The sequence below is a fragment of the Hydra vulgaris genome, chromosome 14, assembly GCF_038396675.1.
Source record: "Hydra vulgaris chromosome 14, alternate assembly HydraT2T_AEP".
NCBI classification, from domain to species: Eukaryota; Metazoa; Cnidaria; class Hydrozoa; order Anthoathecata; family Hydridae; genus Hydra; species Hydra vulgaris.
In genome coordinates, this window is record NC_088933.1 from 32,822,501 (window position 1) to 32,838,407 (window position 15,907).

General features: G+C 28.6%; 1 protein-coding gene across 2 annotated transcripts in view; it reads right to left on the minus strand.

The window, feature by feature from the left end:
* Nucleotides 1-15,907, minus strand: part of LOC136090443 (torsin-1A-like) — a 92,619-nt gene that overhangs the window by 67,030 nt on the left and 9,682 nt on the right. For both annotated transcript variants that reach the window (XM_065817099.1, XM_065817098.1), the window contains one exon: nt 14,071-14,255. In XM_065817099.1, coding sequence (XP_065673171.1) covers nt 14,071-14,212 — 142 coding nt within the window. In that variant the 5' untranslated portion in view covers nt 14,213-14,255. The remainder of the gene's footprint in view (nt 1-14,070; nt 14,256-15,907) is intronic.

The window sequence follows — 15,907 nt, forward strand, 5'->3', positions numbered from 1 at the left end:
TAATAGCGTAAGATATATAGACTTGTTGATGGTTGGGCTGAGAGTGTCTGATTTACTTAAAGCGTTTGAGTAGATGTGTTGCTTTTATATTGTTGTGCACTTTAGTCCATTGTTCAACTTAATCAACATTCTCATTGAGCATAACTTCAAGATATTTGTGGCTGTTAAGCTCAGTATTGTTGAGTACGAGAAAAAGTATAGCTTGACTTTCGAAATTCGAAAAATAAATTCTGATGATTTTTTATTTATAGCAATTAAATTTCATTGCGTTGAAAACAGGCCAGAGTGAAACACCATCTACAATGGATTGTTAAACGTTGGCAGGACCTTCATTATAGATTTTATAATTTATAATGTTTTTAGCATCTATTTCGAGAATGGTTGTAAGTAAAAGATTAGGCGTTATTATCCGAAATAAAAAAAAAACGAAAAAAATTGGACTCAGAACACTACCTTGAAAAACTCCGGTTTCAATACAGAGGTGAGATCATTACTTTTAAATCGATAAATGACTTATCTAATTGGCGACAATTAGATAAGTCAGCTGCATTCCAGAAAGTGAGCCAACTCTATATAATATTTATTAACTTTAGCAGTAACTTGTCATGACTGACAAGATTAAATGCTTTTGCAAAAGCAAAGAATATAGCAAAATTAATTAATATTACCTTTAACAAAACTTTAGTCCCCTATAAGTTGAATAACAGCATCCAATGTACTTTGTCCTGGAAAGAAACCAAACTGTTTGTTTGAGACCCATATGTGCTTTGCATTTTGAGACCCAAAAGCTTTGTATAATGTAGATGTAATGGCAATTGGATGGCAGTCATTAGAGGAGAGCGGGTTAAACATTTTAGGATTAGTATTATCTTTGCTGACTTCCATTGGTAGTTAACTTTTTTATGTGAGGCGGTTAAATAGGATACAGAGTGATTGGGCAATTTTAAAGCTAGCAGATTTGAATACAAGCGGAGAAAAATTATCTGGTCCTGACGAGATTTTCTTCAGTTTTTCAAGTTGGTTGAGAATGTTATTGAGTGTAAAAATGGGACTAACAGCTGAGTTGACTTTTCGGTTACAAGAACAAAAGGTTAAGTTATTTCTTACCAATTTAAAAACTTTGAAAATAATTGTTTAACTGTTTTGCTTACGTCTTAGAGATGGAGGTGGTGATTAATCCTTTATCTGCTAGCCTGATTTATTGCCATAAGTCTTTTTTTCCAGAAAAGAATCGCCTGTTATCGTTTTCTTTTGGTAATTAGTTTACTAAATTGATTGGCAAGTTCTTTCCACATGTTGTTGGGTGCAGAGTAAAAAAGTCGTGTTGCTCTTTTAAAAGGCTTTGAATAAATGGTGTCATGCAAGGCTTGGGGTTAACAAGCGTTATTGCTTTTAGAGTTTAGCAGAACTCTTGAGAAGAGAGTATAGAATAATAAAAACTGCTGCAACCAGTTTTCATTTTAAAGGAGGAGTCAAAAAAATGTTTCAAGATCAATACGTCTTATCCACTCAACAGTTTTAGCAATTCTACCTGACCAGTAAGCGAACTTACTGTGAAATGGGCGAGTTGATTGATAAAGACTTAGAGGCTGAGTAACTTTAACTAAGTGATCTGAATCAATAAAGGAATTCAAAGTAAGGGTAATGGGCATTTAGTTGGTGAGAACGATAAACAAAATCAGTTGGGCAGCCATTTAAATGCCCTGCAAGAATTCTTAGTGGTTTGTTGCCCAATGTACAACAAATAATGGCTAGCTCAGTAAGCTGTGTAAGTTGATGATGAGTTGAGACCATACAGTAACATAGGGACATATTACTAGACAGGAGGAGTGTTCACGAGGGAAGTATTTTGGGTATATACAAGTAATTGTTAATTTAAATTCTTGTTTCTTGTTTAAACACTATGTCAGACGCATGGTTGGTCATTTATTTTATTTAATCTTATCTTTCTGAGTATTTTTTGGGAAAAAACTCCTAATGCCAAAGATGAAAAAAAACATGTTTGCACTTCGACTAACATAAAATACGTGATTTAGTTAAATATTGTATTTTTTCGAATTTACAATGCCTTGAAAATGCTTTTATAACTTAAGTAACAAGTGTGTCTGGTCAGTAAAATTTAATAAATTTTGAAATTAAAACATCAATTTTAGTTGCAAAACTTATCAAATTTTATTAAAAGATTAGAGTTGTAGATAATTTTCCCATTTAAAAACTATATTTTGTCTAAATGTAACGGTTTAACAGTTTTAAACCTTTTTTTTTCAAAGCAATAGTTCTTACATACTTTTTTACAACTCATAACGAGTTAAATAGTAAATAGAAAATTACGGGTTGAAAATAAATGAGTTGATACTGTCAAACTATTATGCTTATTTAGAGAAAGCTCCTAAATTAAACGCATCCAATTTATGTCCAAAACCCATTTTTTTAAAGTTTATTGAAAATTTCATTTCATTTAGACTCAAAAGACACCTAAAATAAACGAACCTAAAATATTGTCTAAAAAACGCTTTCTGAACGTTTATTAAAACCGTCTCATCACCATTTTCTATAGAATGAGAAGGCACTTAAAATAAACTTTTTTAATAAACTTAAAGTCTTAAAAACGTGTTCTAAAAGTTACCGTGCCCACTGGGACAAGTCATGTCTTGATGTCAGCAACTTTAAATGTGACTTTGGTGTGATGATTACGTCTAGTCTCCATTAGAATACGCACGCCACAAAATCTGATTCCGAAGCCAACAGCATCTTGGGATGGATGAAAAGCATTTTTCCAGGATAGGATGTAAACCTCTGGAAAAAATTATAAATAACCTACGTTAGACCGTATCTAGTGTTTGTTGTTCCTGCATGTAATGCTTACTTAAAAAAGGATATTAAATGATTGAGCTTGTTCAACATTGAGCCAGGAAAGTCTGTCAATCGCTTAAAAGGTTTTTTTATTTTAAGATTAAAAATTCTTAATCTTTGACAGAGAGAAGAGCGCGTGCAGATTGCATTTAGTAGTATATAAACTAATGTCATTAAGTCATGTTAACTGATTTAACAAGCCAGAAGCTGTTGCTCTACAACAAGGACATCGTAAACGCCTACATTGCAAAATAGTAAATTGTAAAAAATTATGCATACCAACACAACTATTTCATTAACAGACTTTTCAGTCACAAAAAAAATCTGGACAATTTGACAGTGTTTTAGAAGAGTGTTAAATGTTTTTAGAAAAGTTTGACCAAAAGAAATATCAAACTAATATATAATTAATAAAGATAGGCACTAAGCCCAAGATCATACATTCATGTTCTGTTTCAGGAGGTTTACTCCTAGCAGTGTAATAATGTGGTAGCTCTCAGAAAGACTGAAATCATCAATAGCAGCAAAATATTAAAGTAGTAACAGTGCCGTTACGCGCATTGATCGTGTCACTGTTCGTATTTTGGTGTGCATTTTTGAGGCCACATTTGGAGCCCTTTCTTACGGCATAGGGTTTATTAATAGTAATGAGGCAATTACTTCGACTGCTAATTAGTGTACTGAGGAGTATCTATGCTTTGAGTCAAGTTCTTCAACAAATTTAAAAATAATTAAAGTACCAAAAACTATAAAACACAAAAAACCTTTGTCGTCACCAAGTTCTCTAAACTTATCATTTACTAATATTTGTGATCTTCCAAGTAACTTTTTTTCTGTGGAGTCTTATCTATTGGAAAGTTTACCAGATCTACTTGCTCTTAATGAGTTTGTAATTTGATTTGGGCTGTCTCATTTTGTGATCTCAGTATTGATGGTTATGTTTCTTTAATTTGTAAAGACTACAATGTTAACATCATTGTCCAGGGCATTTACATTCGTATGGAATCACCCATTTATCAGCAAACTAGGTTTGAATCCACCGACTAATCTTTTATGTGCTTGCATTTAGCACCACTTCACTCTATTGCCTTTCTTTATGTTCTATATTGTTCTCCTACATCTTAAGACTGCAATCTTTTTGATGTTATTTCTGATTAAGTTGATCAATCCATCTCTATCTATCCATCAGCCTATATCGAATTTGTTTGTGACTTTAGTGCTCACCAACTTACAGGTGTTAAGGCCCACAACTGTCGTCTTTCTCAATATCCAAATCAAATATTTATTTTTTCAATTCGCTTGCTAGACAATCCAAATCACTTACCATCACTACTAAACTTATGTAATGTTTCTGATCCTAGTAAGTGCTCTGTTTCTCCACATTCAACCTTAGGTGTTTCTAATCACAGTTTTATCTCTCTAAACTACCATATCGTTCTTCTTTATCATCAGAATTCCTCATCATCTTTAAGTCATCAGCTTTAAGGTAGTTGTAAAATGAATATATATTATCATATTTATTACTCTAACAACTACCTTAAAGCTGACCAAATCTCTTTTTGTGATTTTCTTCGTGATGGCCCTCGGGTAGAAACCAATTTATCGTCCTACTCACAAATGTGCTTCTTACATAACCTCTTGGATTTAGGCTAGCATAAAATTTTTTATTGCCATTTAAAAATTCTAAGTCAAGTATCGTTCTTTTCAATGATTTCCCTTACATTATGCTACTGCAATATCCAATTGTTACCGTTACTTCCATATTTCTATCAGAAAAACAATTTTCCAGAAAAATGATATTTTTTTTTTATTTCAACTTATATTTCGCTGTTAAATCAAATTACAGATAAGTTTTAGATGGTAAATATCAATAAATAAAGTATTTTGAAAACAGACGGAACTCAAAGAAGATATGGAAGATATGCAATATCACCATAATCTTTTCATAGAGTCCCATAATATAATAAAACATTGATATTTCAAATTATAAAATAATTGAAAAGAGTCATAAAAATCCATTAAAAATATAAAAGTAATAAAATAAAAAATATATAAAATTAACCAAAGATATAATAAGAAAGTAAATTATTTTTACAATTACAAAGATATTATATGCGATAACTATATTGCAATTTTAGGTATTCAAAGAAATAAATACAAACATACACAAAAAGATTTTATAATTAATGCATTAAAAGACACGTATATCATTACTAATTAAAATAAGTTAAACTCATTTGAATAAATTTAACAAATTGTTTTGGAATTACTATTCCGCAAAATTAAAAATGTGTTTTTTTGCTTGAAACTTAAACGAGTTCAATGATTTTCCATATTTGCATTAGTTTTTGAAAAGAATTCCATAACTTAGATTCCTGATATGCTATTGAATATTTTTTTTATTTATTTAATTTCCTTGGCAGTATAAAGGAGCTAAATCGATTTGTTCTTAAATAATACTTTTCATTTCCGTTTTTCTCAAACTTACAAATAAAAATACCTTGACATAGGTTATTAATATATTTATACATGAAAATTAGATGCTGACAAAAGATCATTTCGTATACATTCATCATTTTCATATTTCTCAGTTTTAGTAAGCTCTCCTCTTTTTTTTACGTAAAACATTCTACACGCATAGTTTTGCATACTATGTATTTTTTTAAGTTTTTGATGGTTGTGTACTAGCCCATGTAATATAGGCATAGTTAATAAAACAATGAATTAAAGAAAAGTATATTAACTTAAGGCAAACTGTGTTTACATATGGACGAACTCGATATATCAGACCAATAGTGTTACTAAACTTTGTTAAGTTTTATAAACAAAGTATTCCCAACAACTTCATAAAGTCTTGCTTTTTTATTTGTATGTTGCTTAAAAATAGGTCTGGTATTTTAATGGAACATTTTCTACTTGCATTTTTTATGAAATTAGGTAAACTTTGTTTTTTCAACGTTTAACGAGAGTTTATTCGTCATAAACCAGTCATTTATCTTATTTAATTCAAAGTTCATGTCTGCATAAAGTTGTTCGATACTATTGTTGGAAAGAATTAGTTTTGTATCATTCGCAAACATAATTTGGTTTAACTATACTAATGCATTATTTAAGTCATTTAGATGTACTAAGAATAAGCGAGGACCAAGTATCAATCCTTGCGGTATTCTACACGGGGTTTTAAGTATTTCTTATTTTTGATTTAGAACATATTGTTTTCTATACGTGAGGTAACATTTAATCCAATAGTAGACATTATTATTCAATCCATAATGCCTTAGCTTTTCTAACAATATAAATTGATCAACAGTGTCAAAAGCTTTTAAGGGATCATTAAATATACCTAATTTAAATTAGTTTTTGTTAATGCCATTATTCATTTGATTCATTACAAGTTCAATACAATTTTTTAACTAATTCAATCCAAGCATTTTCAATTAAATGATTTTTTTAAAATCCAAATTGTTTTAAATAAAAGACATTGTTTTTAGTAAAACAATCAAAGATTCAATTGTAAATTACACGTTCGCTTTTTTTCAAAAATACAAAAAACACTAATATAGGCCTGTAGTTGTGAACATTAAAATAATCATCATTTTTTGAAATTAGAAATACTTTTGCTAATTTTAGTACATCAGGAAAAACTCTTTGATCTAGAGAAAGTTTAACTATACAAAACAAAGGTTTACTAATACCTTTTTTGCTTCAATAAGTATATTATTGGGTGTATAATTAAAGTTGTTTACTATTGCTAGAAACCATTCAAAAAAAGGCTCTAGTTACTAAGGGCATATCTCTTATTCGACCTCTCTTGTATGGTTCAAATTTCGTCACCTCACCTAAAGGCAAAGCTGAATTGTTTGCGAATAACTTTTTATCAATATCATCACTCGATTTCACTCGTTGCGTTCAACCTAATATAGCCGACAAACAGATTGATCCATTGCTTGGCATTTGATTTCACTCCAGCTTATGTATCTAAAGTGGTTACCTTATTAGACTCTTCTGCAGCTTGTGAGCCAGAAAACTTACCTGTTATAGTCTTGCGGAAAAGTTCTTCGGAGCTTTTATCTGTACTTTTAAAACCATTTAAAAAGAACTTATAAGAGTCTTGTTTTACAGCCTGTTTTAAAGCATCGTCTTTTATCCCAATTTTCAAAAAATCTAGAGAGCAATCTGACGCGTCTAACTACCGTCCCATTATTCTATATAAAGTTACTAAAATTTGTTAACAACAATAACCGATAGATTTTATTGTGCATTAGATAAAGGTGGATAAGTTAAGTCTAGTGCTCTTGACATTTCACAAGCTTTTGATAAAGTTTGGCATACTGGTCTACTCCAAAAGCTTCTTCTTACAATCTTTCAGGTAACATCTTTAAGATTATTGAATCGCAGTAAAATAGTTGACCTTAATGATCAGCGCTCTTTTTCATATCCTGTAACTTCAGGGTTATCTCAAGTTCTAACCTTGGTCCTTAACTCGTTTTATTATAAATTAACAATCTTCTAATATTCTCACATTTATGGTGGCACTATTCGCTAATAATATTACCATTTATTCTCGTCTTGATAAGAAGCCAAGACTCTTTGATTGCTTAGAGGGGGCATTTTAGCTCAAAAAATATCACACATCCACTACCCCATAGGGCTAACAGTAGCTGTTAAACTTTAATTCAAAATCAGTTTTTTTCAGCCCTTTGTGCAATAGTTTAAATCTGCTTTTATTATTAAACAATAACGTATTTGTTAAGTCATCTACCGTTCAACTTCTAGGATTACCTCTTACTTTCAATCTTCCTTGAAAACCATTTGTTAAATAAATTACAAAATTAGCATCTGCTAAGATTGCATATCTTTATCGTCCTTGACACTTTTTTATTTCGGATTCTATACTTTATCTGTATAAATCTCAATTCGTCCTTGAATAGAATAATGTAGAATTATCTGATGCGGATCTTTTATTGTTGTCTTTTCCTTTTTAGACAAAGTGCAAAACCGCTTTGTGAACGTATTTGGAGCTGCTCTTGCAGCCAACCTCCAACCATTAATACATTGTCAAAATGTTGCTTCTATTTCTCTTTTTTACAAAAACTAAAATGGATACTGCTTTAAAGTGCTAGGTTTTCTTGTGCCATCTACTTAAAGAGCTAGGGTCATAATGTGCTATCATTTGTTCTTGTGTTACTCATTGTTCAGATAAGTCTCATCCTTTTCTGTGACTATTTCAAATTGCACCAAAAACTCTTATTCATCTAGTCAATTTTCTCAAACATCAGTTCTTTAAATTTCGCTTCCTTTATCCAGCTTTTTCAATTCATATAATTTGCGATCATTTTATTTGTCTGTCAATCGTTATCATGCTCGATAAGCCCCATCTTTTCTCTTTCAGTAATTAGAAGTTATTTTAGTAGTGGTTGATTGCATCCTTGTTGGAAGTGAAGATGTTGAAAAAATAATAATTATTATTATTATTTTGGTTTAAGTAACCATGATTCTTCTTTTACATTCATTTTTTATTTTTACAACGTCTGCTGGGTTTTCTTATAGCAGTTATTAAATTAGTTTTTTTTTTTTTTTTTTTTGTAGAGTTACAAACTTTCTTATTTTTTTTTTAAGTTTTTTCATTTAAGTTTTTTGTCAGCTTTTATTCAGCCTAGAATAAAACTTATTGCAAAACATAAACAGATAATAAAATTCAGCCAAGATTAAGTATAAATGTTAGTTACACTTACAAACATCTATGTATTAGTTTCGTTTTGTAAGTGATGATATAAAATAATTTTTTTTAAGAATGCTTTGTTTAAAATTTTACTGCTGTATAAAAAAAAAAATATGAAACAAATTTCAACTTCAGGAAATTAGTGCTATTTGATTGTATAAACCATTTAAACTTGTTTATTTTCTCTTTATATGTTAGAGAATTTTATTTTGGAAAAGAAAAAAAAAAGAGTTTTGTAGGTTCACATTGAAAAATATACATGGATTTTTTAAATCACTCAACCGTACTGAGAGATAAAGTCAGGTAGCGTTTTTTAAGGTAATTTAACCGACATTATCAGGGTTATTTTTTATGGAATGACAATTTTATTTTTAAAAAAATAATGTTTGATATTAAAATCTGTTTTTAGGTAATATGAGTATGACTTTACTTTTTTATTTTTTTTTAAGGTTATTTTCTGAGCTTTTTATTTTAGCTATACTTTTGTTGCTTTAAAATTAGGTATTAACGTTAAAGTAATATTGTTTTTTCATTAACATTTTGGTCAATGCAGGTATATGTTGGTCAATGCAAGTCATGCGAAGTGACTTGCTAACAACTTGCAATAAGACATTAGCCCTTTGAAATATGTTCATAAAAACTAATTAGATTTGTTTGTAATTTTAGTTTTCCTATCTATTAACTGTTTGATTTCTTTGTTTTGATTAGTATATCATTGTCTGCTTTCATGGTTACATTAGAAGTCTAAACACCGCTACGTTAAGATATTTTTGTTTACTGTTATGTTTTTTCTACTTTATTTACAAATTAATTATAAATATCCGAATAAAGCGTGGATGAACTTGATACAAAACTAAAGCACTGAAGATTTAAAAATATTTTTATGTATTAAATAAGTTTTAAAATAGAGTCTCCATTTTTTTAAAATACTTGTAAGAACCACTTATTTATAATTGCAATATATAAGTTGCACTTTTTTTTTTAATTCAAATTACTGTACATTGGAAGTAAATAGAAAATAAGTATTACAGTTAAAGAACAATAAAACTGTTGACAGAAGACTTGAAAAGTTGTAGGTTGTAAGAATCAGGAAAACATGAACACGAGATATTTTCAAAGGGTTGAAGTGCAGCAAAAAAGTACAAAATGTACAAAAATTTATAGGACGTGCAGGGACAGATAAAGTAAAGTAATTAGACTTTTGGAAATGACAGTTCAAGCGAATATGAGTTTTGGTTGATGACACAGAGATAATAGCTTCTTTGAGCTGAGACAGAAAAAGGCATTAGATAGAAACTTATAGTACCCAAAAATTACTAACATCAGAGTATTTTTTGGTCTTTAACGTTGATCTTAATAATGGGGTTATATAGATAAATTTGACATTTGCAAAAACATTCCGCAACATACCATATTAAACAAGCTTATAAAGAAGACCAGCATGCCAAACTCTATCAAAGTTTTAAGAACAAAAACAATAGCCCTAAATAAAAACAATAGCTCTAGTCTTGCCATGTTATTTGGCTATTGAGTTTAATTAGAATATGACTTTTGCAAAGGAAGCTGGTGTGATTAGAATGTCCAACAATGGGTCAACCTGTTTAAATGGAAAGGAGGGAAGAATACGGATAAAAGATTAAAACGTGGGTTTAGAAGAAAAGTTCTTTGCAAACGGTTGGCCTTGTCCTTGAGGGAATTAATAAAATCAGTTTTCTCATAGTTAAACTTATAAGATATAAATGAGATATTATTAGATTCAAAATTTTGGACCTACCGTTGTTAGAAAAGTTGTTAAAGATATTCCAAAAGTCTGTAGAACCTAACATATGAGATAGAATACAAGAGTGAACTAAGAATAATGAAGCTTGGCATAAAATAGTGCCTTTTTTGCATTAATTTTTTGTCATATTACATAGGTGATGTTTACAAGAGAGTTGTTCTTTTGAAAAGACAATAAAAACGACCACAATTAGATAGCAACTGCAAAAGAAGATACAAACAATGAAGTAGAATTAGGCTTGACTTGAATTAAAACTGACAAGAAGGAATAAAAACTTCCATTCCTGGCTGGATCCCCAAGGTTACCTAGGAGGTTCACCTGAAAGCCAAAAGAAAAAAGATATAAGGCTAAGTACAAAAAAGTCTCAAAAAATATCCCAGTCAGTTAGGGTAGAAGTATATAGTGCCATGATTGGATGATTTCAAGGAACTAGTAAAAGATAAAAGATTACTTAAGATAATTACATTTTTGGAACTCCATATTGGAGAAAAAGAAAAAACAAATCACAAGCTAGGGTCGAGAAAGCGAATCATTTCCGTTTTCTGAGTAAGAGAGTGAAAAACGCAGAGTTTTTTAGGTTTTATTACTAATAGGGCTAGTGGTATATAAGCCAAGCCATACAGTGTGATGAGCATTAAAGTGTTCAAAAACAACAATATTAGCAGAGGAATAATTGCATATTAAAAATTACATCTAAAAGAGTGCAATCGGAGGATAAAGAGCAATAAAAATAAAAAAAGAAAGGTATTAGTGTAAAGGGGGAATATATAGAGACCCAAAAAAGATTCAAACCTGATCAAAGATTCAAACCTGACCCAAAAAAAATTCAAACCTGATTTCACAAAAAATAGGTGAATAGATCACCAAGACAAGTATTTCATTATTGAATTGTTGCAAATCAAAAAACAATACCCATTACCACTGAGATTTGACGAAGAAATAGCGGTATTTATATTAGTCTCGCAAAGAGTAAGAAAGTCTGGTTATTTTAACAAGAGGTAAGGTTCAACTGACAAAAGGTTGCTTGACATACCTCAAACATTTGTAAATGATATATTAAAGCAATTAGGTGGGTGGGATAGTTTTTTTCAATTTTATTATTTTGGTTTAAATATAGCACGATTGAGGTTTATATAAAACTTGACACATTTAAGTTTTAGATACTTGACACATTTAAGTTTTAAAACTTGACTTATTTGTAGATTAGAAACGGCCTCCCAAGCAATGAGCTATGGAATTTTGTCAGTACTGCTAAATAATCCAAAGTTGTAACTTAGGGCTCATTATTTGGCTTTTAAAATGGGCACCTTAAAAATTGACATCGATACTATCTATGCGCAACTTGGCATTGTTAATACTCTGTTGTTTTATAGCTGTTGATGGAGTCAGCCTCTCTGTGAGCTACCATCGTTTGGAAAACCTTATTCTCAGCCGGACTCAAAACTGTTAAACTGAGTTTTAAAGCTCTACTTTTGCTAGAAAAAAAACAGGAAGAGTTGCAAAGCCACAATCAAGGAGGCACAAACGCAAGATTCATTATTCGTCATCTTAATTAGGAAACAACTTGACAGAGAGTTACATATACGCCACCCTAATAAACAAAAAAAGGGTTCAAGGCTTTTCATCAGATTTATTCTCCTAATCTCTATACTTTTTGACTAGAAGACTATCTACAAGACAGTAGTTATACGTAGTTAACATCTAGCAAAGATTGATGAGCATTATTAATAGGACATCATCTCTAGTCTTTACCCAACCAAAAGTCTGAGGATGGGAAATTTAATCAGGGTGCAGTTATTATCTGGCAATGCTGAGTATATTTATGTAAAATTCCTAATCTAATTATGTTAGTAAAATTATTATTGTTAAATTAATAAAGTATATTTAAAAAAGTGTAAAATATGCCAACTCACCATTTTTTCCAATTTTATGTGAAAATAACAATAAATTGAAAAAAGTAAGTATTTATATTTGAACGAATATATAAGTAATACCAACTAATATCATGGATTGAAATAAGAAAGCAAATTACAGGAGATTCTAATATTTATGTATATATATATATGTATATGTTTATATATATGTATATATTTATATATATGTATATATATATACTCATATATATATATATATATATAATATATATATATATATATAATATATATATATATATATATATATATATATATATATATATATATATATATATATATATATATATATATATATATATATATATAATTAGTAAAAAACACTTATCTACCTTTTATCGCCGACTTGAAGTTTCACCATTGCTGGATCATAAGGAAGAGTCTCCCTGATGTTCCAGCAGAAGTACTCTTCCGGATGATCCAGCAAGGGTGAAACTTCAAGTCGAAGATAAAAGTTAAATAAGTGTTTTTTACTAATTAATTATTGCTCTGTTCTTTAAGAACATTGAGCACTCTATTTGTAAAGTACACTAACATAATTTACATATATGTATATATATATATATATTTTTTTTTTTTGTTCTTTTTTTTATTTTTTTTATTTTTAGTTTACAATTATTAATCGTAATATAACAATATAACAATACATAAACTTGGTATCTGAAAGAAGATCCAAAAGATCTTGTCGTTAGAACCATATAAAATATATCAAACGTGTATATATAATACAATAAAAATACAATTGACTTAATAATTATTAACAATGTAGAATAAACAAAAACAGAAAATAACTTTACATTTCAAAAATATTTATATATATTGTCAGTAGAAAGAATAAAGTTTTTTAATTTAGTTTTAAAAACAAAAATCGAAATTGACAAATCAAAATTTGGAACAACGATTTTGCTCCATATATACGGTGCTCGATAGTTTATGCAAAATTGATTAAACTTTGTTTGCCAAAAGGGTTCAATTATTAAATTATTATTTCGTAAAGTATATTTGTTTATAGCTTTATGGGTAAAAAGATCTTTAAAAATGAACAATGGTTGTTCACTTTTAGAACGAAACATAAAACATAAAATATTATAGACAATGAGTTCGTAAACGTTAAGTGCTTTAACGTTTTTAAACAAAATATTAGAATGAGAAAAACGATTTTTAAAACATATTAAACGCATCGCGTGTTTCTGACGATGGTAGAGATTTCGTAACTTACTTTTAGAGGTACTTCCCCAAACAATATTGGCATAATTTATATAGCTATGTATAAATGAGTAGTAGAGTTGAATTAAATTTTGTTTATTTAGATAGTATCTGACCTTATATAGAATTCCAATACTTTTGGCCAATTTAGTAGAAATAAAGTCGATATGATACTTCCATGTAATATTTTTATCAATGTAAATGCCTAAAAATCTTGTGACCGACTCCTTTTTTATTTCAATTTTATCAATGAAAAGTTTAGGTAAATTATTTGGTAAAAAACGCTTTTTTGCGAGGGAGTGGAAAAGGATCCATTTTGTTTTGTCAATGTTTAACGTTAACTTGTTGCACTTAAACCAGTTGGAGATGTGATTGAGTTTTTTATTCATATTTGAAAAAAGCTCATAAATGTCACTGTTTGACAGAAATAAATAAATATATACATATATATATATATATATATATATATATATATATATATATATATATATATATATATATATATATATATATATTATATATATATATATATATATATATATATATATATATAACAAAAAATGTTTATTTAAATATACCTGGTCTAGGAGCTAAAACCGCAACTGTTGCTATGAAAATAGAAGTAACAGCAGAACCAAGAGCAAACATTGTTACGGGCTCAAACGAATAAACTGCAGCCAAAGATTCAAAAATAATAATCCATTTTAATATGCTATTCATTATAGACTAGTTGTTATTTAGCTGTATTATTAAAGTTGCACAACTAAATGAGAAAAGTTATCAAATCAAAAAAAGTCAGTATTTACTTGTTACAAAAACTAACTAATATATTTCAAATTATTAAAAAACTTTACATGAAACACAATTTCACTAACACTAATTAGAAATTGTATTCATAAACCAAGGTTTACTTGATTGTATTATGATCTCATAAAATATCATGTTTAACAAAAAATCATTTTAAGACTTAAATATTTCTTTGCCTCTAGTTATCTGCATGAAACATTTGGAGCAAATTTTTAATTTTTACCTCAAATGAGTCTGAACTTAATATGGTTCACTTTTACTGAGTACATATCTATCGAATAATTTTCTTTGCTTTTTTTTTTAATATATATCTTGCAGCTTTGGCAACTTATTACAATAAAAGTCAACAGTAAAAGAGTTAAAATTTTCGCCTTTTCATTAGTTACTCTAAACTTGAAGAGAGGAAAATGTAACGTCCCTTAGCTAACAACACTGATAAGTTATTTTTACCAACTTTACAGGAGACGGAAAATAGCGGTCTATTTTTAAAAATTGGTTTAATTCTCTGTTTTTGCTAAATAAATACCCTAGTTTTGTTTCTCATTTGCTGATATCTTTATAATGTGACCAGTGGTTAGATGCGCAATGAGCATCTCCATCGATAGGGATTAAAAAGTAAAACACTTATAATTGACATAAGCGGTGTTGTTAGCTATGGGACGACATATATGTATATCCTTAAATATTCCCACTTTCTCATATATTAAAACAAATAAAAGTCTCAAAGAAAGTGATTTTACATTCGGTTTTTTGAAGAATATATTCGGCGAGTCAGGGTTATATTAACCGGGTGGCTTAATAAGGTCGCGACATCTCAGGCAAAATTAAAAAGTCCTTAAGACGACCACTAAAGAAGTCTTTATAAGAACGTCTTAGTGTCGTCTTTATTAAAACGTTATTAGGATTTCCATATTTAGACACCCTATTGATGTCCTTAAGACATACTTTTGACGTTCTAATTACCTTAAAAGTATGTTTTTTTCTTACTGTTAACAGCGCACTGCGCATGTGCAACTTTATTTAAAATTGGAGTACTTTTCCCTTTTTTGGTTTTTGTATATATCTTATCTTCGGCCTTGAATCTGTCAATAAATTTGACTAACTGATATATATATATATATATATATATATATATATATATATATATATATATATATATATATATATATATATATATATATATATATATATATATAAATATATAAATATATATATTTATATAATGTGTGTGTATATATATATATAAATTTATATATATATATATATATATATATATATATATATATATATATATATATATATATATATATATATATATAAAATTACTTTTTGCATCTTAAATTTAACTTTTACTGTCTTTCCTATAATTAATGTTTATTAAAATTTTCTTCGTTTATATTTTTAATAACTTCTTTAAACTAAAAGCATTTCAATTTTTATTTAACTAGGATTTAGTTAGTCGTTGATAAATTAATCTAATTTATATTAAAAGTTTCTAAGTTAAATAACAGTAGATTTTTTGATGAAATAGCCTAAATAAATGGTTATAATTTTTGTACAAATAATAAGCGCATACAAACAAGAAAAAATTATTCATACTCGCAAATA